The sequence below is a fragment of the Scyliorhinus torazame genome, chromosome 15 (genome assembly GCF_047496885.1).
Source record: "Scyliorhinus torazame isolate Kashiwa2021f chromosome 15, sScyTor2.1, whole genome shotgun sequence".
Classification (NCBI taxonomy): domain Eukaryota; kingdom Metazoa; phylum Chordata; class Chondrichthyes; order Carcharhiniformes; family Scyliorhinidae; genus Scyliorhinus; species Scyliorhinus torazame.
Window position 1 is genome coordinate 126,395,951 of NC_092721.1, and position 21,678 is coordinate 126,417,628.

Below are 21,678 nucleotides of genomic sequence, written 5' to 3' on the forward strand. Positions count from 1 at the left end.
TGGCTCAGGTTGAAATTCCTTCAGACTCTGGCTTTAATATAGCTGCTTCATCTACGCTGTTTCAGCCTCTTCCTTACAGATGAGACAACAATACTATGCCACCTATATGCACACCAAGAACAGGAAGCTTGAGAAACTCTGCATCACCACCAGCAGCAACCAAGCCACCCCCGGTACCACAGTAGAAAACAATACAGGGAAATCTATTGTCAACTTGTCAGACTACACCCTTCAACCAGACGAAATCAAAGTCCTCAGCAGAGGGCTCAGTTTCTGCACCACCACCAAAATGGACCCCATCAGTCTCGTGGCAGACATGGACGAATTTATCAGATGAATGAGGCTCCGGGAATTCTTCCACAGATCCCAAGAGGCCAACAGCGAACCCAAGCAGACTACCAATGAACCGGAACAGCAGACCGAGATATCTGCGGTGCGGCAATTGAAGAGGAAAGAATCGAATTGGACCCCTCCGGAAGGCCGCTGCCCTAGACTCGACATGTATGCTCAAGCCGTGAGGAGTCGCGTCAATGCCAGATTCATCAGTCGCATTCACAAGACAGCCCCGAACGTCACCCAAGCACAACGCAATGCCATCTGCGCTCTCAAGACCAACCGCAGCATCGTCATCAAACCAGCAGGCAAAGGACTGGCCACTGTCATACCGAACAGAACGAACTACTGCAAAGAAGTATACCCACAACTGAACAACCACGAACACTACAGACAGTTACCCGCAGATCCGACCAAGGAACACATCCGCCAACTTAACAGACTGATCAAGAACTTGGATCCAGATCTTCAGAGCACCCTACGTGCTCTCATCCCACGTGTGCCCGCATTGGAGATCTCTACTGCCTCCCGAAAATACACAAGGCCAACACACCAGGTCGTCCTATCGTATCCGGCAATGGGACTCTGTGTGAGAACCTCTCTGGCTACATTGAGGGCATCTTGAAACCCATCGTACAAGATACGCCCAGCTTCTGTCACGACACGACGGACTTCCTACAGAAACTCAGCACCCATGGACCAGTTGAACCAAGAACATTCCTTGTCACAATGGACGTCTCAGCACTCTATACCAGCATCCCCCATGACGACGGCATTGCTGCAATAGCCTCAGTACTCAACACCGACAACTGCCAATCTCCAGACGCGATTCTGCAACTCATCCGCTTCATTCTGGATCACATCTTCACCTTCGACAAGTTCTTCATCCAGACGCATGGAACAGCCATGGGGACCAAATTCGCACCCCAATGCTCCAACATCTTCATGCACAAGTTTGAACAAGACCTACTCACTGCACAGGACCTTCAACCGACGTTATACACCAGATATATCGATGACATTTTTTTCCTTTGGACCCACGGCGAAGAATCACTGAAACGACTAGACGATGACATTAAGTTCCATCCAACCATCAGACTCACCATGGGCTACTCTCCAAAATCAGTTGCATTCTTGGACACACTATAATCACACGATGCTCCACTTCTCCAGCTTCCACGCTAAACACATTAAAGAAGCCATCCCCTATAGACAAGCTCTCCGTATACACAGGATTTGCTCAGACGAGGCGGAGCGTAACCGACATCTACAGACGTTGAAAGATGCCCTCGTATGAATGGGATATGGCGCTCGACTCATCGATCGACAGTTCCAACGCGCCACAGCAAAAGACCGCACCGACCTCCTCAGGAGACAAACATGGGATACAACCGACAGAATACCCTTCGTCGTCCAGTACTTTCCCGAGCGGAGAAACTACGACATCTTCACAGCCTTCAACACGTCATCGATGAAGATGAACATCTTGCCAAGGTCATCCCCACATTCCCATTACTTGCCTTCAAACAACCGGGCAACCTCGAACAAACCACTGTTTGCAGCAAACTGCCCAGCCTTCAGAACAGTGACCACGACACCACACAACCCTGCCATGGCAATCTCTGCAAGACGTGCCAGATCATCGACATGGATACCACCATTACACGTGAGAACACCACCCACCAGGTACGCGGTACATACTCGTGCGACTCGGCCAACGTTGTCCACCTCATACGCTGCAGGAAAGGATGTCCCGAAGCGTGGTACATTGGCGAGACAATGCAGACGCTGCAACAACGAATGAACGGACATCGCGCGACAATCACCAGGCAGGAATGTTCCCTTCCAGTCGGGGAACACTTCAGCAGTCAAGGGCATTCAGCCTCTGATCTACGGGTTAGTGTTCTCCAAGACGGCCTTCAGGACGCGCGACAGCGCAGAATCGCCGAGCAGAAGCTTATAGCCAAGTTCCGCACAGACGAGTGCGGCCTCAACCGGGACCTGGGATTCATGTCGCATTACATTCATCCCTCACCATCTGGCCTGCGAAATCCTACCAACTGTCCTGGTTTGACACAATTCACACCTCTTTAACCTGGGGTTACCCCATCTCTGGATCTGTAAAGATTCCTCTTCATTCACCTGAGGAAGGTGCGGCGCTCCGAAAGCTAGTGACATCGAAACAAACCTGTTGGACTTTAACCTGGTATTGTAAGACTTCTTGCTGTCCAGAAAAGAATGCTTTGCTTTAAAATATTATTACTTTTTAACTGTTCTACTTGGAATAAATTGTGACTCAGAATCAGGCAGATCAGAACTCGCTCCTCTCTCAGCTTCTCCAAACTCTCTGCCTTTCTGAGCACCACCCAGCCATGACCTCGTTTCCCCAAGCTGTAAGCACATCTCTTGCAGGCTACAAAAGCACATGAACTTCGCAGGCAAACCACTATGCATTAGCCTAGACTAATGAATATATTCCTTGTCAATTTCACATGCTGTTTCCTAGAAGCAAAAAAAATCCCTTTAAAACCCATGACCACTGCAGAACTGAATTCTTTTAAACACATTCTAACCCCAGACTTTTAACCCTTAAATTGCCCAATCGATTTACAATCCAATTTTCCTGAAATCTTGTCACAGTTTTGCAGACTATTCTCTGCAAAATTGACCTGATAGAGGTCTACACTGCATTAAGGATGAGTTTGTTGCTAGATAACTTTGAATATAGCGAGTCAATTGCGTTAACTGTTATGTACAGCCAGTCATTATTGTTGTGGTGTTATTAGTGCAAGTTGCTTTGCTTTAGAACATAGAACATACAGTGCGGAAGGAGGCCATTCGACCCATCGAGTCTGCACCGACCCACTTAAGCCCTCACTTCCACCCTATCCCTGTAACCGACCCACTTAAGCCCTCACTTCCACCCTATCCCCTTAACCCAATAACCCCATCTCACCTTTTTGGCCTCTAAGGGCAATTTATCATGGCCAATCCATCTAACCTGCGCGTCTTTGGACTGTGGGAGGAAACCGGCGAACCCGGAGGAAACCCACGCAGACACTGGGAGAACGTGCCGACTCCGCACAGACAGTGACCCAGCGGGGAATCGAACCTGGACCCTGGAGCTGTGAAGCCACAGTGCTATCCGCTTGTGCTACCGTGCTGCCCTAAGGTGGCAAAGCAACAACAGCGATTAAAATACGAAAATTAAGATTCAGGATAACTTGTCATCTTAGTGCTTGTAATATTGTATGTAAGTTCAGGTTTTTAAAAAAAAATCAATAAAACTTATTCCATATGAGAGTGCTGTATAAAATGCCAACAGACATTTCTTTCCGCAGATTTTATAAATAAATCAGACATAACAGCAAGTTGGAGGGCAACACTGGTGGCCCAGTGGTTAGTACTGCTGCCTACGGCGCTTAGGACCCAGGATCGATCCCGGCCCCGCGTCACTGTCTGTGTGGAGTTTGCACTTTCTCCACAAGTCTGCGTGGGTTTCACCCTCCAAACCCGAAGATGTGCAGAGTAGGTGGATTGGGCATGCTAAATTGCCCCTTAATTGGAAAAAAAATAATTAGGTGCTCTAAAATGTATTTGGGAAAAAGAAACATAACAACAACTTGGTGCCTTTAAACATAACAACAACTTGGAAGCACTTCACAGGAGCATAATGAAAATAAAGTAACACAGGCACTGAATAACAAATTGTTGGAAATACTTAATGGACCTGGCAGCATCTGTGGAGTAAAAGTTTCAGGCCTGCGGCATTTTGTCAGAACTGGGAAAAGTTAGAAATGTGTTCTTTGTGTAGCAAGTCCAAGTGTAGGAGAAGAAAGTAGAAGGGGAGTTCTAATAGGGTGAAAAGCAGGAGCAATGAAATGATAAGCCAAAGGGAATGTTAATAGGACAAGTAAAGAAACAAAAGATGCAATGTGAATGGCAGGATTGTGAGTAGCTGCCTTCCAAAAGCTACTTATATTTACACACAGGTTTCCCGAACCTGATGTATTGCTACTGGGGGTGAATGTGCAAAGCTGGGTCAGAGGGTTAATTCCCAATGGAGGAGAGTTTGTGTAGGGGGTCGGGATTGAAGGCACTAGCATCAGTGCCGCTCCCGACAGCCCCGGTGAAATAATGAGGGAGTCCGGTAGTAATAGCTTCGTTGAGAATTTTGAGGCAGTTTCGCCAGCACTTCGGGTTGGGGGCAAGGTCAAGGGAAATGCCGATTCGGGGGAACCATAGATTTGAGCCAGGGCAATGGGATGGAAATTTTCTGGGATGGGAGGAGAAAAGAATTAGGACACTAAAAGATTTGTTTCTTGGGGTCTGTTTGCAGGATTGAAGGAGCTGAGTGTGAAGTATGGGCTGGAACAGGGGGAAATATTTAGATGCATTCAGGTTCGAGACTTTGTCAGAAAGGAGATACAGAGCTTTCCAGCTGAGCTGGCTTCCACATTGCTGGAGGAGGTGCTGATGATCGGGGAACTGGAGAAGAGGGTAGCGTTGGTGGTTTACGGGGCTATTTTGGAAGAGGAGAAGGCACCGCTGGATCGGCACTGCTGGATGGGATCTAGGCAAAGTGGGAGGAAGAGTTGAGAGAGGGTATGGAGGAGGGGTTCTGGTGTGAGGTCCTCCGGAGGATGAATGCCTCTACCTCGTGTGTGAGGTTGGGGCTGATACAGCTGAAGGTGTTGTATAGAGCGCACCTCATTAGGGCAAGGATGAGCTGGCTCTTTGAGGGGGTAGAAGATGTGTGTGAGTGTGGCGGGGGCGGCGGCGGGGGCGGGGGGGGGGGGGGGGGGGGGGGAGAAGAGAGAAGAGGCGGGGGGGGGGGGGGAGGCAGGCCGCAAACCATGTCCATATGTTTTGGTCCTGTCCAAAGCTGGAGGATTACTGGAAGGAGGTTTCTTTAAATATAAATTTAGCGTATTCAATTCATTTTTTCCAATTAAGGGCAATTTAGCGTGATCAATCCACCTATCCAGCACATCTTTTGGGTTGTGGGGGCGAAACCCATGCAAACACTGGGAGAATGTGCAAACTCCACACAGACAGTGACCCAGGGCCGGGATCGAACCTGGGACCTCTGTGCCGTGAGGCAACTGTGCTAACCACTTGCGCCACTGTGCTGCTCTTGGAAGGAGGTTTTTAGGATAATCTCAAGTGGTGCACGTAAAACTGGATCCAAGCCCTCGGGAGGCCATATTCGGGGAGTCTGACCAGCCAGGGTTCGAAACTGGTGTGGAGGCAGATGTTGTAGCCTTCGCCTCGTTGATCGCCCGAAGGTGGATCCTGTTGGGATGGAGATCAACCTCTCCACCTTGTGCCATGGCGTGGTGGGGGGATCTACTGGAATTCTTGACTCTTCAGAAGGTCAAATTTGAACTGAGGGGAAGAATGGAGGGGCTCTACAATTCATGGGCGTTATTCATTATGCACTTTAGAGAATTGGATTACATCGAACATTTGGGTTGGGGGGATGGGAGTGGGAGGAGGAGGACTGACTATGCGTCAATTGTGACTGGGTAATTCCTGATTCCTTTTTGTTATTTGTTTATGTTAACATGCGGGATGTTGTTTGAGGGTTTGGTGGGAGGATGGGATTGTTGATATGGGGATTGACATTGCATTTGTTACTGATTATTTTTTAAAAAAAAATTTTTTTTTAATTTACACCGGTTTCATGTATGAAGCATTCAAAGGAGCATTGCGAAACAAAGTACGGACGGCATGTTAGCCCAGTGGTTAGCACTGTTGCTTCACAGTTCCAGGTTCGATTTCTGGCTTGGGTCACTGACTGCAGCGTCTGCACGTTCTACCATTGTCTGCGTGGGTTTCCTCCAGGTGCTCCGCTTTCCTCCCACAAGTCCTGAAAGATGTGTTTGTTCGGTGAATTGGACATTCTGAATTCTCCGAGTGCACCCGAACAGGCGCCGGAATCTGGGGGATTTTCACAGTAACTTTATTGCAGTGTTAATGTAAGCTGACTTGTGACAATAAAATAAAGGTTCCACATGACGCTGCCACATAAGGAGATACTGGGTTAGATCATTACAAGTTGGTTCGAGGTTGGTTTTTAGGAATCTCTTAAAGGAGGAAAGTGCGATACAGAGGTGGAGCCAATGTATGACAATGAGCACAGAGGAGTGATGTGTTAAAGAAACTTTGTACAAGTTTAAGACATGGACAGCTGAGTTTTGGATGACCTCGGGTTTATGAAGGGTAGAATGTAGGAGATCAGTAAGGTGTGCCTTGGGATACTCGGGCCTGGAAGTAAGAATGGTCTGAACGAAAGTTTCAGCTGTCAAGAGATAGTGGTGAAGTTGGGTGATGCTAGAGAAGTAAATAAATGGTCTTCGCAATGGCGTAAATATGTTCAAGAGCTGACCTTGGTGATGCCATTTAAAGGAATGGAAAAAGAGATATTAGTGAAAAAACAAACTTACCAAAGAGGAACAAAATAGGGACAGGTTACAATATAAAGTTGTTGAGCTCCATATTGAATCGTGAATGCTAAAAAGTGCCAGTCGGAAGGTGCGGCACCATTCCTCGAGCTTGCATGTACTTCATTGGGATACTGCAAGAGGTCAAGGTGGGAGGAAAGTGGAGAATTAAAATGACTGTAAATGTGGTCATGCTTGCAGAACAAATGGAGGTGTTTTACAAAGCTCGCCCAGCCAAGATGTTGGCTTAAAATTTGGCAAATCAAAATCTGTAACAGTGACCAAATGTGTTCAATCCACAGGCTGTGATTGTGCAAACTGATCCAAGTTTTTTAATGCAGGGCAGCAGGGTTAGCACTGCTGTCTAATGGCGCCAAGAACCCGGGTTCGATTCCTGGCCCTGGATCACTGGGCGTGTGGAGTTTACCCATTCTCCCTGTGTCTCCGTGGGTCCCGCTCGCACAACCCAGAAAAGATGTGCAGGGTAGGTGGATTGGCCACGCTAAATTGCTCCTTAATTGGAAAAAAAATGAATTTGGTACTTTAAATAATTTTTTTTTAAAATTCTAATGCTATTTTGCTACGGTCTGCATTTCTTGCCCAGCCGTAATTACACCTGAAGGTGGTGATCCACTGCCCTGAACTGCTGTAGTTCATGCATAGGTGCACCCATTGTGCTATTGGGAGTTCCAGATTTTTTACCCAGCCACTGAAGGAGTGACAACATAATTCCAAGTCAGAATGTTCTGTGGCTTGGAGGGAAATTTGCAGGTGGTAGTGTTGTTATGTCTGCTGCTCTATCCTTCTTTGTGGTAGTGGTCACTGTTTGAAGAAAGTTTGGTGAGTGGTTGCAGTGCATTTTGTAGATTGTGCACTTTGCTGTCGCCATGCTGCTATCACTGTGCATCAGTGGTGGAGGGAGTGACTGGGCAGCATGGTAGCACAGTGGTTATCACTGTTGCTTCACAGCCCCAGGGACCCAGGTTCAGTTCCCGGCTTGTGTCACTGTCTGTGTGGAGTCCGGTTTCCTCCCACAAGTCCAGAAAGACATGCTTGTTAGGTGAAGTGGACATCCTGAATTCTCTCCCAGTGTACCTGAACAGGGGGCGCAGTGTGGCAACTAGGGGATTTTCACAGTAACTTCATTGAGGTGTTAATGCAAGCCTACTTGTGACACTAATAAAGATTATTATTACTCGAGCTACAAATATAAATAGCTAATTATTGGCTTTGGCTGTCATCCATGGGGAATGCGGGAGCCAAGAACAACAGATTAAAGATCAACTGTTTCTTTATTTCTACCTGTTCATTTCTCCCCTCCATTTTATTCAAACTTATCTGAGGATCTGCACCTCTTGGATGGTGACTGACCTGTGTCCAATACTTATTTGTAGAGAATATTTTAAGGTTCCATAAATTACTTGAACCTTTCAGACATGATGACAAGTTGGCAGATCGTAGTTTTGATGTAACAAATTAGGAGGATTATTAAGCAACAAATCAATACTTAACAGCCAGATGATGGTTTACAAATCTTGCTCAGCCATTACACACTCTGCTCAGACACTGGTCGATGCTAGTTTTGATCTGGTCTGACTTCTCTCTCACTCTTTTTCTCTCCTTGATCTTCTTCTGTGAACCTGTACAGCAGTGTGTTGCACTTTTGGAGATTCGTTTTTATATCTCTAGCTCTGATTTTCAGGATTTCTCCTATCTGGTAAAAGTAATTAACTCTCACCATTCAAGGGGCGGCACGGTGGTGCAGTGGTTAGCACTGCTGCCTACGGCACGGATGACCAGGGTTCGCTCCCGGCCCCCGGTCACTGTCTGGAGTTTACACATTCTCCCCGTGTCTGCGTGGGTTTCACCCCCACAACCCAAAGATATGCAGGTTAGGTGGATTGGATATGCTAAATTGCCCCTTAATTGGAAAAAAAAGAATTGGGTACTCCAAATCTATTTAAAAAAACTCTCCATTCATAACAAAATCAATATGATTGATACACCATTCCCTGTTACATTAATAGACTATTGATGCACAATCAATAGATACACCCTGAACTACAGTCAACAAAGTCTAAGGCAGACAGACAATTTGGAATCTGAATTGTTATTTGGTAACAGTTACAATTTGAGTGTAGCGATGTGATCAAAAATATGTGAACAGCCTAGTCACTTTGGGTTATCCTTTTCTTTTTTTTAAATATAAATTTAGAGTCCCCAATTAATTTTTTCCAATTAAGGGGTAATTTAGCGTGGCCAATCCACCTACCCTGACCTGCACATCTTTGGGTTGTGGGGGTGAAACCCACGCAAACACGGGGAGAATGTGCAAACTCCACTCGGACAGTGACCCAGAGCTGGGATCGAACCTGGGACCTCGCGCCGTGAGACTGCAGTGCTACCACTGCGCCACCATGCTGCGGGCCCGGGTTGTCCTTTTCTAGTCATCACTTTTACACTGTGTATTCCAGAGTATCATTCAACTCATTTCCACTTAAACATTTTGAATTGTTCTAACTTTGTATCTTTTGTATCTATAAATGCCTACTTTTATACATGTCATGTGATGATTGGGAATAATACCCTTTATTTACGCCTAAATGCAAAGCAGTAATCTCCCCCTAGAATGCAAGTTGGCAGCGAACTCTTCCAAAAGCCCACTCATTTACAGTACCATACCTAAAATTCATAATACAAGAAAAAAATATAAGAACACTTTATTACAGACTCAGAATTGTGCTGTAAAGCTGAATTTCTTGTAAATTGTGCTTAAAATTACTTCCTCTTTGATGCTTAGCGGGTTGTGGAGCTGAACCCAGTACAGAAAGACATGATCCTGAAAGTGGCTGATTTGCTGTGTAATAATGGAGACTTGATTGATGGAAGAGCTGAGTACTGGGTGGAGAAAGCAGCTAAGCATTTTCCTGGTTACGGAATAGCTTACAAGTTGAAGGTAAGCTAAAACTTTACTCGTCGTAGAACTTGAAATAGTACAATAAAAACTCAGGCTGCATGCTGTTCATTGGCTGTGTTTATGAGGTGCTAGGTTAGCAGTATCGAACAAATTTAGAAGTTTTTGAAACTTAAAACTCTGAGAGGCAAGAGGTTTGTGCCCTGTAATTATACTCTTGCATCTGATATTGCAGTAGCTATCTGCTTCAGGCATTTGGTTATCTTTGTCTCTTTCTTTCGAAAGGAGAAGCTGCTGAGCACAAAGGGCGAGTTGGGCCATTCTCAACTGTTCGAACTTATTCAGTCAGAGTTGCATTCTCGGCCCGATGATCCACATGCTAATATTCGCTTGGTGGAATTCTATTGCTCTATTGGGAAACTTGAAGAAGCAGTGAATTTCTGCATTCGTACAGAAAAGCGAAGAGCCCTTTGCAGATGTCTGGAATGGTACACCTGCATGGTACAAACATTGAAGGTGTGAAATAGTATTATTTTTGGATATTTAATAAAATATATATTTTATTAAAAGCATTTTGCAAATGTACATAGAAATATCAGAAGATCGGAAATCCACAGGAACAAAAACCACAGGCCCACAGCAGCCCCTGATACCAAGCCCACCCTTCTCTCCCCCCCCCCCCCCCCCCCAAAATCAACGACAAAAATCAGAAACAAACCCTTACACCCGCCCCACCCCGAAAAGAAAATCAACAACAAAATCCAAAACAAACTCCTACACCACACCGACGCCTTAATTATCATATAATTTACAGTGCAGAAGGAGGCCATTTGGCCCATCGAGTCTGCACTGGCTCTTGGAAATAGCACCCTACCCAAGGTCAACACCTACACCCTACCCCATAACCCAGTAACCCCACCCAACACTAAGGGCAATTTATCAAGGCCAATCCACCTACCTGCACATCTTTGGACTGTGGGAGGAAACCGGAGCACCCGGAGGAAACCCACGCACACACTGGGAGGATGTGCTGACTCCGCACAGACAGTGACCCAAGCCGGAATCGAACCTGAGTCCCTGGTTCACCTTAAGGAAATCGCTAAACGGCTTCCACCTCCAGATGCGCCCCAGCCCCACCCAAAATCTGTTTCTGGGCTATCAGGGAGGCAAAGGCCAAGACATCGGCCTCTCTCCCCATCTAGACTCCCGTCTCTTCGGACACTTCAAGTATTGCCATCTCCGGACTCGGGGCCATCCCTACCCCGAGAATCTCGGACATCCGAGAACATCTACCAGAATACCCTCCGCTTTGGACATGGCCAGAACATGTGAATGTGATTTGCAGGGCCCCCTGCATACCACCCACACCTATCTTCACCCCTGCAAAAAAACAGGCTCATCCTCGCGACTGTCATGTGGGCCCTATGCACCACCTTAAATTGGATGAGGCGTAACCTCACACGCGATAACACATTCATCCCCCGCAGGGCTTCCTTCCACATCCCGGCCCTCCCCATCCCACCAAAGCCCTCCCATTTGTACTTGGTCTCCCCCACCGGAGCGCCCTCCCACTCCATCAACTCTCTATAAATGTCTGATACTCTCCCCTCCACATGACAACAGCTTATCTTGCAACACCGGCAGCCCCAGGAGGTTTGGCATCTCTCCTCACCTGCAGGCATCTGAACCCATTCCCCTTGGGGAACTCCAATGTTTCCTCCAACTCTTCCTAGACTGCAAACCTACCCATTGCAAACAAGTCCTTGAAGTACTCTATCCCCACCTGCCGCCACCCCCGGAACCCCTCATTCAGCCCCACCGGCACAAATCTGTGATTGTCGCAAATCAGCGGCCGCAGAAACATGCCTTCCAACCCAAAGTGTTGCCTATGTTGCACTGACGCAGACACGGAGAACGTGCAAACTCCACACAGACAATGACCTGGGGCTGGGATTGAACTCGGGTCCTTGGCGCCGTGAGGCAACAATGCTAACCACTGTACCACCGTGCTGCAATTTCAGCTTAATTTCAAATTGATCTAAAGTTTGTTTTCTAGGATCTAAAGCCTTTGTAAAAAAAAGTAAGATTTCTGTACAAAGAAAGGAGGTGGTTAAAAATATGTACCACAATACAAATTCTTTTGAATAGCTAATCGCTTATTTACTAAAGTTGCATGTAACCCAGGAAAGGAGAAAGAAGAAAAATAGACTTTTTTTCTCTGCTCCATCTGACTTGGTATCCAGTGGAGCGTGTAAGCGAATGTCATCTGCTGTTAGAATAGCTTTGACTCTAGAATACTATATGGCTTTCAAACGTTACAAGGTCTGAGCATTCTGTTTGTACTGCCTTGCAGAAAATTCTTGGTTCATCAAGTGCCTCAGCTGATAAAAGCAGACGGAGATTCTTGCAGAAGACATTGCTGCTGGCTTCCTCTAATCTTTTGTTTTTGACATTATCGACCAGGGATGTCCAAGATGTTGTTAATGCTCTAATGAGGTAACATTTTATGAGTTCTAAAAATGTTTTGTTCTTCTGACTTAAGTTTGCTTGAGCTGAGCTCATCTTGTCTAAGACTCCTGATCTCCCTTTCACCTCCAGTCCTTGAATGTGTTATTGGTTCCCATTTTTCTTAACTCCATCTCTTCATCCCTTCAGTCAGGTTTCCAATCCTGCCACAATACCCAAACTGCTCTTATCTTTTTTCTTTATAAATTTAGAGCATGCAATTATTTTTTCCCAATTAAGGGGCAATTTTGCATGGTCAATCCACCTAACCACACCTTTGGGTTGTGAGGGTGAAACCCACGCAAACACTGGGAGAATGTGCAAACTCCGCGTTGTCAGTGACCCGGGGCTTCAGCGCCGTGAGACAGCAGTGCTACCCACAATGCCACCGTGCAGCCCAAAACCGTTCTTATCAATGTCACAAATGACATCTGGGCATGTCCGTCTCAACCCGTATTACCTTTGACACAGTTGATTGCACCGTCGTCCTCTCACACCTTTCTGCTGGATGGGACTGTTCTTATGTGGCTTCATTCTCATGTTTTTAAAAAAAAACCCAATTAAGGGACAATTTAGGGTGGCCAATCCAGCTGCCCTGCACATCTTTGGGTTGTGGGGGTGAGACCCACACAGACACTGGGAGAATGTGCAAACTCCACATGGGCAGTGACCTGGGAGGGGTTTCGTTCTCATCTAATTGTAGCCAGAGAACAGTTGAACTGGCTTATCTCCCTTTTCCTGCACTATTGGCTCTGGTGTTCCCCAAAGATCTATTATTTATTTGTCCCAATTTCTTACCTAAGGGTTTTGATTTTTAAAACAGCAGGGTGGGAAGTCATAAATCCTGTTGACTCTGCCCAATTTTACCATTATTTTTGGTGTCCCATTATCTCATTGTTTATAATGAATTCTACCATGTTCCCACCAACTGATGTCAAACAAACAGGTCTGTATTTCTCCAACTACCCTCTCCCTCCCTCCCTTAATAGTGTGGTTACATTTACTACTTTCCAGTCTGCAGGGACCTTTCCTGGATCTAAATAATGCATCCATGGCTGCCACCTTGAGCACTCTGGGGTGGACCTCATCTGGCTCAGAGGATTTATCAACTTTCAATGCAGTTAACTTTTCAAGTGCTGTATCTTTACTAATAATTTCTTTCAGTGCCTCAGCTTTGCATGTCCTGTAGTTGCCTTGTATTTCTGGGAGGTTTTCTGCATCTTCTGTGAAGGCGGACACAAAGTAATTGTTTAGTTCCACTGCCATTTTCCTGTCCTCCACTATGAATTTTCCTGTCTCCACCGACAATGGGGCTCACACTTGTCCGAGATAATTTTTCTTTTCACATACCTAAAGAAGTATTTGTAGTTTGTTTTTATTTCTTTTTGTTTCTTGAACCTTGAATTTGTATTCTCCAGATGAACCGTAGTTTGCAAGTAAACAAGGAGAGTATTTGATGAGAGTCTTGGCTGAAGTGGGGCCAGAGCTGCAAAGTTGAAGATAAATGGTCTTGTTGCTAGATTGGTTGTAGACTTAGAAGCTTAGCAGAGCAGAACACTATTGCACACTGTTGAATGCAAGTTCAAGTCAAGGATTCAATCTGGAAAGAGCAAACTTGTGACAATAAACGATTTTCATTTAATTTCATTTTCAAGTGTTCATAGAACTGTTTGCTGATGATATCTGAAAAGCCAAGGGTGGAACCTTGGAATACTGGAAGTGATGATCTCTGCATTGGCGAAGAAGGCATTTTAAGATGTTACGTTGCCTTTAACCAAGCTTTTGGTCACCTGTCCTAAGATCATATATAGTTAATTTAGTTTGCTGACACTTCAGTTAAGTGATTTGGGTTGCTTTACTAAATGCGCTATGTAAAGATGAATTCATTGGGAGAAGTAGGAATGGAATGGAGAGCGGAGCAGCAGAAGAAAGCAAAGATAGAGATATTTGGTTTGGTCTAGCTTTATCATAGTTTGTGAAGGTATTTCGCAACTGTTGCGGCGAACATCGGGGACAGCATGTCCTTCCTGATGAAGGTCTCGGCAAACCTCTGAGGCCACATGACGCAAGGCCACACACACACATATATATATATATATATATATATATATATATATATAAATATACCCTGTAAATAAACAGTTTGCTGCTTATCTACTGTTGGTCGCCTTGATTCTTGTTACTACTATAACTAAGGTTCATTTATATCTTCCACCACTAGGGAAATGTCATTTTTAAGATGGGGATGTTATGTAGATAGATTCTGGATAATGCAAGGATGTAGGTGCTTTAAGCCCATGCATTGTCACAATGGCCTTTAGGAAAATGCTGACAATTCCTTAGTGCCTTTTCTATTTTCTTTTAGTTTTGATCATGCAATGCACATCACAAAGTCCTATGTAAATGCAACAATGGATGATCTTTCTGTTACTTTCACTGAAATGAGAGGACAACTCTATTTACATGCTGGGACATTACTTCTAAAGATGGCACAACAGAATGAGATTCAATGGAAAGCAGTTGCAGATCTTGCAGCATTGTGCTATCTAATTGCCTATCAGGTACGCTTCTCCAGTGCTTTGCTCTTGACCATTTGCCATGAAAATGCTGTAACTGGCATTGTTTATAACGTATTACTGTGCTAAACAAATGAATTTGTTTCTAGGTTCCAAGACCCAAGCTGAAATATATGAAGGCAGACGAGACAAACCAAGAATTGATAAACTGGTTAGCATCAGACAGGCAAAGTCAGTCAGGTAATACTTTAATTTCATGATTTGTTTCTCAAAATAACTTGTGCAGAAAGGTTTGTTGTGCAAAATTCCTGCCAATTAACATTTTAGCAGATCAGTCTCTTCTTTTTTTGTAGGGCATATGTTGATAAATTTGATGCTGGGAAAGCCTAACTTTCACAAAGAAGTGGTGGAGACCTTTGCAAACAAAAGTGGCCAGACTGCATTAATTGAAGCACTATTTGGTAGTCGGATGTCTGTTGAAAGGTCATTCTTGGCCTATGATGATATCAGAAATGTAACAGGAGAGCAACCAGACCTGAATGAACTCCTAAAATGCGATGATGGTAGGAAACTAGATTTGAAATATTCCTCTGCTTCATCTTTAGATTGTGGCGTAATCACTTTTGAATATCCTGGTTAGTTTTGTTGGGTATGTTCTCGCCAATGAGCTGTTGCTGTACCCTTTCTGTGGTCTTTATTCCCTCTTTGAAATGAGGGAGAGAAAGCCATCTTTAGTTTATTCGTAGATGTCTAATTCACATTAGTCCTGGGGTAAATTAAAAGGTGATTTTTAATTATTCGGAAAATATTTAGCAGTAAAGCTAACCCCAAATCAGACTATGATTGCAAATTACATTTAGACTGTATAATTTAGGAGGATTCAATGCTTGTCTTAAATTTCCTAATGTACCATATGATATAATAAACATCACTTTTGTATTCTGGGCTTTCTCAGCTTCTGTTAAATTGCACGGTGGAAATCTGCAGCATCTTGCTTGGCTTGGTTTACATCAGTTTTCAATGGACCAATTGCCTATGGTGCGGAATTGGCTGAAGCAGTTATTTCCTCGACTTCCCCAAGAAACATCACGGATTGAAACCAATGCTCCTGAGACTATTTGTATTTTAGATCTTGAGGTAGGATTAAAGCAATCTTATTTTTAAAGTTCTACCAGAAATAAATAATCTTGGTCAGTATTATAATTAAATATTGTTATTTCAGGTTTTTCTTCTTGGAGTGATATATTCAAGTCACACGCAATTACGGGATAAATCAAATCTTCACTACAGTTTGCACCAACCAAGGTGCATGCCACTGCCAATCAGTAAACTCCTCTATACAGACCAACAGGGAGCTTGGTGGGATGCTGTTTACAGCCTGGTCTACAAAAGAGCAGAGTAAATATGCTAATGATTTTAAGAATGAATTAATTGCACAATTGTTTTGGACATAGAACCAAAATAACCTTTATTATGGTGCCTTTTGTTTTTGTGTAGACCTGGTACATCAGCTAAACTAAGACTCTTGATTCAACGTGAACTTGGTACCTTGAGAGCACTAGAAAAGCATGGACTTCAGCCTGCTCTAATTATACACTGGGCACAAAGCCTCATTAACATTGTAAGTCTCAATTGCTGTATTTTTGGGGGAAATGGTACAACAAGACCATAAGATATAGCAGCAGAATTAGGCCATTTGGCCCATTGAGTCTGCTCCACCATTCAATCAAAGAGCAGTGGAGAGAGCAGGTACCCCTGCCTTGTCTGCCTGTGTAACTCCAAAAATATCCGAGCTGACCTTATTCGTCCGTACACGCGCCTTATATAGCAACCAAACCAATTCACAAACCCTGCCCAAACAGCACCAACACATCGAACAAATAAGCCTATTCCACCCGGTCAAATGCCTTCTTCACATCCATTGCCACAACCATATCCACTTCTCGGCACTCCGAGGATATCATTTATAAAAAAAAATTTTTTTTAAATTTAGAATACTCAATTCATTCTTTTCTAATTAAGGGGCATTTTAACGTGGCCAATCCACCTATCTTGCACATTTTTGGGTTGGGGCGAAACCCATGCAAACACGGAGAGAATGTGCAAACTCCACACAGACAGTGACCCAGAGCCGGGATCGAACCTGGGACCTCGGCGCTGTGAGGCCGCAGCGCTTACCACTGTGCCACCGTGCTTCCCCCTGAATCATCTAACTTAATTTGACATTACATGTGCCTTCTGTTCAAAGAACCGTAGTCACTTGCGTTTTTCTTGGCACACAAGTATGTATTATGTCAAGATGGCTCATTACTCCAGGGTTATCCTTGAAAATACAATGACTTTCCACCTTCTCTCCCTCTTCCTGTGTTAGTTGACATTGTCAGTATTGTCGGGCATCATCATCGTCTTCCCCGATTTTTAATTTTAAAAAAACCCAGCCTGTGCTATCATAAGATACCTTTCTATCTCCAAACTCTCTCCCCTCAGGTCCTTGAATGTGATGGTCTCTCTCAAATCCATGCCACTTCTTACAACACACTGAATCTTTCCAATAGGGATTTTACTCTGACATAATACTGACATTGTTAATCAAAATCACAGGTGGTATTTGACTATGACTCTGCCATGCTTTTCTTGACCCTTCTGCAGTGATCATCTTTTTTTAAATAAATTTAGAGTACCCAATTATTTATTTATTTTTAAATTAAGGGGCAATTTAGCATGGCCAATCCACCTATCCTGCACATTTTTGGGTTGTGGGGGCGAAACCCACGTAAACACGGGGAGAATGTGAAAACTCCACACGGACAGTGACCCAGAGCCGGGATTGAACCTGGGGACCACAGGGCTAACCCACAGCGCCACCGTGCTGGCCTCCGTGATCATTTTTTAACTAACTCTGTGATTTTGGATGAGTTTGTTTCCACTCTGAACAATCCAGATATAGCTAGAACATCTCAAGCAATAGCTTCACTTCCTGCCAGTAATGATGTATCATTACTACTTACAGATTCATAGGTCTCAGCTATATTCTGCCCTTCAGCAACATAATCTGCTTGCGCATACGCAACAATTTGCTCTACTTCTCCCCTGTCTGTCTTCGCCCCCCCCCTCCCCCTGTGTGTGCTGTTCAGCTTCTTATCCAATAACTTGCAATTTACTACAGGAGAAACTGAAGTCAGTGTCTTTAAGACAACCCGCCCTGCCAATTCAACAAACCCCTCTCCCAAATACTGTCGCAGCTGCTGAATCAGAATTTGCAAGCTGTTTACTTGCTTTCTAAAGCAATGTTGAGGCTTTTGTCCTGTTGGGTTGTAACTTTGTGGACATGCTGTTATGATTTCAAAAATTCCAGTGTGTGACTTTTAACAGTTTTTAAAAAAAAATATTGTTTTTTCTCTATACAGGGTAGTGGATTAGATTCATACTATGACCAGAAAGAATACATTGGGCGGAGTGTCTACTATTGGAGGAAAGCCCAACCTTTATTACAGAGCATCAGAAAGAAAAGGAGCATTCCTGAGCCCATTGATCCATTGTTTAGACACTTTCGTAGCAAAGATATTAAGGTACCAGTGTGAACATATACTTTATCATCTAGCGTTGCCCGTTTTCGATCCCAACAGTGTCGCCAATACTGTTGCCAATATTAATGATAATCTTGGTGAACCACAAACCTTCCCTTATATCGATCAAATGACCACACAACCAGTTAGTTAGTTCAAAAGATGGTTTATTTACATAAAAGGTACCTCGACATGCAAACACAATATCTACTATGAGTTAAACTACACCTATCAGCTACAATAACCTATATTTAACTTGAGGGTGACCGGCACTGTGCAAATGGATAAGGCCTTTATCTGGATTTCACTTGGCTGGTTCGAAGAAAGCGGCTCTGTCTCTGCTAGGCTCATCCGTCAGGTAGTGATCATTGGTCTTGAACTTGGCTGGCTGTTCCTGCTACAATTGGTTTGGCACAGGCTGGATCCAAAAGAAACAGAACACATGGCTGTACTCTCTTTTATCCCTCTGGGATTTTGCGCTCTTTGGGATGGTCCTTAACCTTGGACCCAATAGTTCGACAGGGCTCTGATCACTGTCTTCGATTTTGGCCAATAAAGGGGCGAGTGCCTTGGTAGCTGGGCGGGTCCTTTGAGGTCATTGGCAGTTGGGCTTTCTGAGTAAAGTGAGTGGCGCCGATCAGTCTGTGGCTGTACCGGTTGCTTGATCGGAGTTCTGTTGTTCTGGGAAAATGGGCCATTGAAATGCAAACTAGCGCGGGTTTCGATCATGCCTGGTGACCTGTGTTTCAGATACACATAGGCGCTGTATCTGTCTGAGTCCTGGGTTGGCCATAATTCCCATGGTCCTTTGCAGGTGGCCATCTTAGATGGCTACACTAGGAATTGGAAACATAAACGGTTCCTCATTTGTTTGATAAGAGATCATTGTGAAGTGCTGAAGGTTGCCCATAGTTCATCAAATCTCTCATACTTACTATTTTCAGTTGTGAATTTTTTGTGAGGGCCATGAAGAATCCAGCACGAGTTTTAAGGATGCAAAGTAATAACATTTATTTACAATAACATATATATACACAGCAACTTCCCTTGCTGCACACTTCTTCCTGCTGGTTCCTAAACTGGCCAGCTTTATTTATACTAGGAGTTTACTAATGGTTTCTCCGCCCCCCCCTCATTGGGGAAGCTCATACTCCCACAGGATTGTGGGATTGTCATTAGTCCCCAGCCAATGGTAAGTAGGCAGGTTATAACAGAATTATAACTGATGTGCTGCCTAATTGTCCCATCAATAAACAGCAAGAGGGAATGGAAACTGCCAATCTTGAAACTCAACAGCACCCACTTAAAAAGCAAGCTATTCAAATCAGTTGAAATCTTTAAATTTATGGCTGTCAGCTTGGGTGCTGAATTAAACTGAGCACTTACCATTGAAAATAATGTAAGTTTAGAAGAAAATGATTACGTTTCTGCATTTGAAAGGTCTGATATTTTCTAAATGAAATGTCAGTGTCTTGTGTTGTGATGAGTCTTGAGTTTGTGCTGATTCCTAGACCCTATTCATTGAAGCGAGGACTGTTCCAGCTTTGCACTGTGTAGTTTCTGTAATTTTAATAGGCTGTTCCTTAACATCTGTCTGGACTAACTTATCATATCCCTCCATTCTCACTGGAAAATTGCTGCAGATATAAATACAGACATCTCCACACCCAAAGATATGCAGGGTAGGTGGATTGGCCATGCTAAATTGCTCCTTAATTGTGGGGGGGGGAGAATTGGGCACTACAAGTAAAATTTTCATTGAATCCGCATTTGACCTCTGATGTGGAGGAGCTGATGTTGTGAGCAGCAAGTAAAATGTTGGAATAAATAACAAGTAAATCACCCTCTACTGGATGTTACAATCCCCATGGAGACTGCTAACTTTGAAAAAGTATATTTGAATTTCGAGTAAGTTTTAAGGTTTTTACTGTAACAAACTAAAAGCAACATTGACTACCAACTATTTAGATGGCATCTTGAACTTTAGACTACAGAAATGATCCCCTTTGTGACTTTTAACATGACCGAATGTCCCATGCCATGGTTGCACTTTTTGATGTCCCTTAAGTGCACACTTTATTCTCCTGGAAGCAGTCCAAAGCTATTCTGTGCTCCCAATGGCCTGTTTCCTTTTCCTCTCCCATCTGGGTAACTTCTAATCTCTCAACTGACTTTCACTGAGGGTTACATTGACAATTCCTTCTTTAATGTAGGCTGAGCGAAACTACCAGCTTCCTTTTAAATTTGCAAACTCAGTCTCTTCGATGTGAGCAGAAACTTCTACCCATGTTCCGCATGGTGAACAGTAGGTTCAGCGTATCTCTGGCTCTTGCTCTCCCTCACGAGCGGAGGAAGATGATGTTTCTCGTGGGATTTAGTATCAATCTTGTTTACTTAAAATACCTTAAGTTGTGGACCTGTGATGAAACATCTAGGATATGACTTAAATACCGACTCTTGTGTAGTGACACTGCCATTTTAGAAGTACACTAGCAATGATAGACCTGCCCCAAATCAGAGGCCATCTTCAAGGCAATGCAGCATATATAAATGAGATCTCAAAGCAGCATAGCCAATTTAAAGTAACACATTCTTAAGTATCATTTAGGTCATAGGTTTACTATGACTTTCCAATTCTGTTTCCATTACATGGGATTCTTGAAATTTGCCTGTGCTATGAGTCACACTATATGGGCTAAATCGCTGGCTTTTAAAGACGACCAAGGCAGGCCAGCAACACGGTTCAATTCCCGTACCAGCCTTCCCGAACAGGCGCCGGAATGTGGCGACTAGGGACTTTTCACAGTAACTTCATTGAAGCCTACTTGTGACAATAAGCGATTTTCATTTCATATGCCTTCATTTTACCGTAAGAACGTGAAACCATAACTTTGCTTTTAGTGGAGCATGACCAGAGAATAACTTAAGTATTGATGTTTCATCCCCTTTAATATAGATGGGTGCTTGTTTGGTTGAAGAGCCGAGAATTGGCATGGATGAGATTAAGCTGTTCTTCAATCCAACATGATATAGTTTTAAATTTTTTAGGGGGGAGTGTTTTTTTTTATTTTATAAATTTAGCATATCCAATTATATATTTTTTCCAATTATGGGCAATTTTAGTGTGGCCAATCCATCTACCCTGCACATCTTTAGGTTCTGGGGGTGTGACCCACACTGACACAGGGAGAATGTGTAAACTCCACATGGCAGTGACCTGAGTCCGGGATGGAACCTGGGACCTCTGCGCCTGGAGGCATTAGTGCGAACCACTGTGCCACCCTGTTGGGGGGAAAAGTAGAGCTATGAGCTCATGAAAAAGATGAAAAGTTTAAACTAAAATTTATGCAGCCCTTAATGGGAGTCATTTACACAGGAAATTAATGTTTTTGTTTAAA

General features: G+C 44.0%; 1 protein-coding gene across 4 annotated transcripts in view; it reads left to right on the top strand.

The window, feature by feature from the left end:
* ranbp2 (RAN binding protein 2) overlaps positions 1-21,678 on the top strand; it is an 81,093-nt gene that overhangs the window by 19,096 nt on the left and 40,319 nt on the right. For all 4 annotated transcript variants that reach the window (XM_072476696.1, XM_072476697.1, XM_072476700.1 and 1 more), the window contains exons 4-13: positions 9,580-9,735; positions 9,979-10,209; positions 12,047-12,189; positions 14,564-14,759; positions 14,864-14,954; positions 15,068-15,277; positions 15,670-15,851; positions 15,937-16,112; positions 16,212-16,335; positions 18,122-18,283. In XM_072476696.1, the coding sequence (XP_072332797.1) occupies positions 9,580-9,735; positions 9,979-10,209; positions 12,047-12,189; positions 14,564-14,759; positions 14,864-14,954; positions 15,068-15,277; positions 15,670-15,851; positions 15,937-16,112; positions 16,212-16,335; positions 18,122-18,283 (1,671 nt within the window). The remainder of the gene's footprint in view (positions 1-9,579; positions 9,736-9,978; positions 10,210-12,046; positions 12,190-14,563; positions 14,760-14,863; positions 14,955-15,067; positions 15,278-15,669; positions 15,852-15,936; positions 16,113-16,211; positions 16,336-18,121; positions 18,284-21,678) is intronic.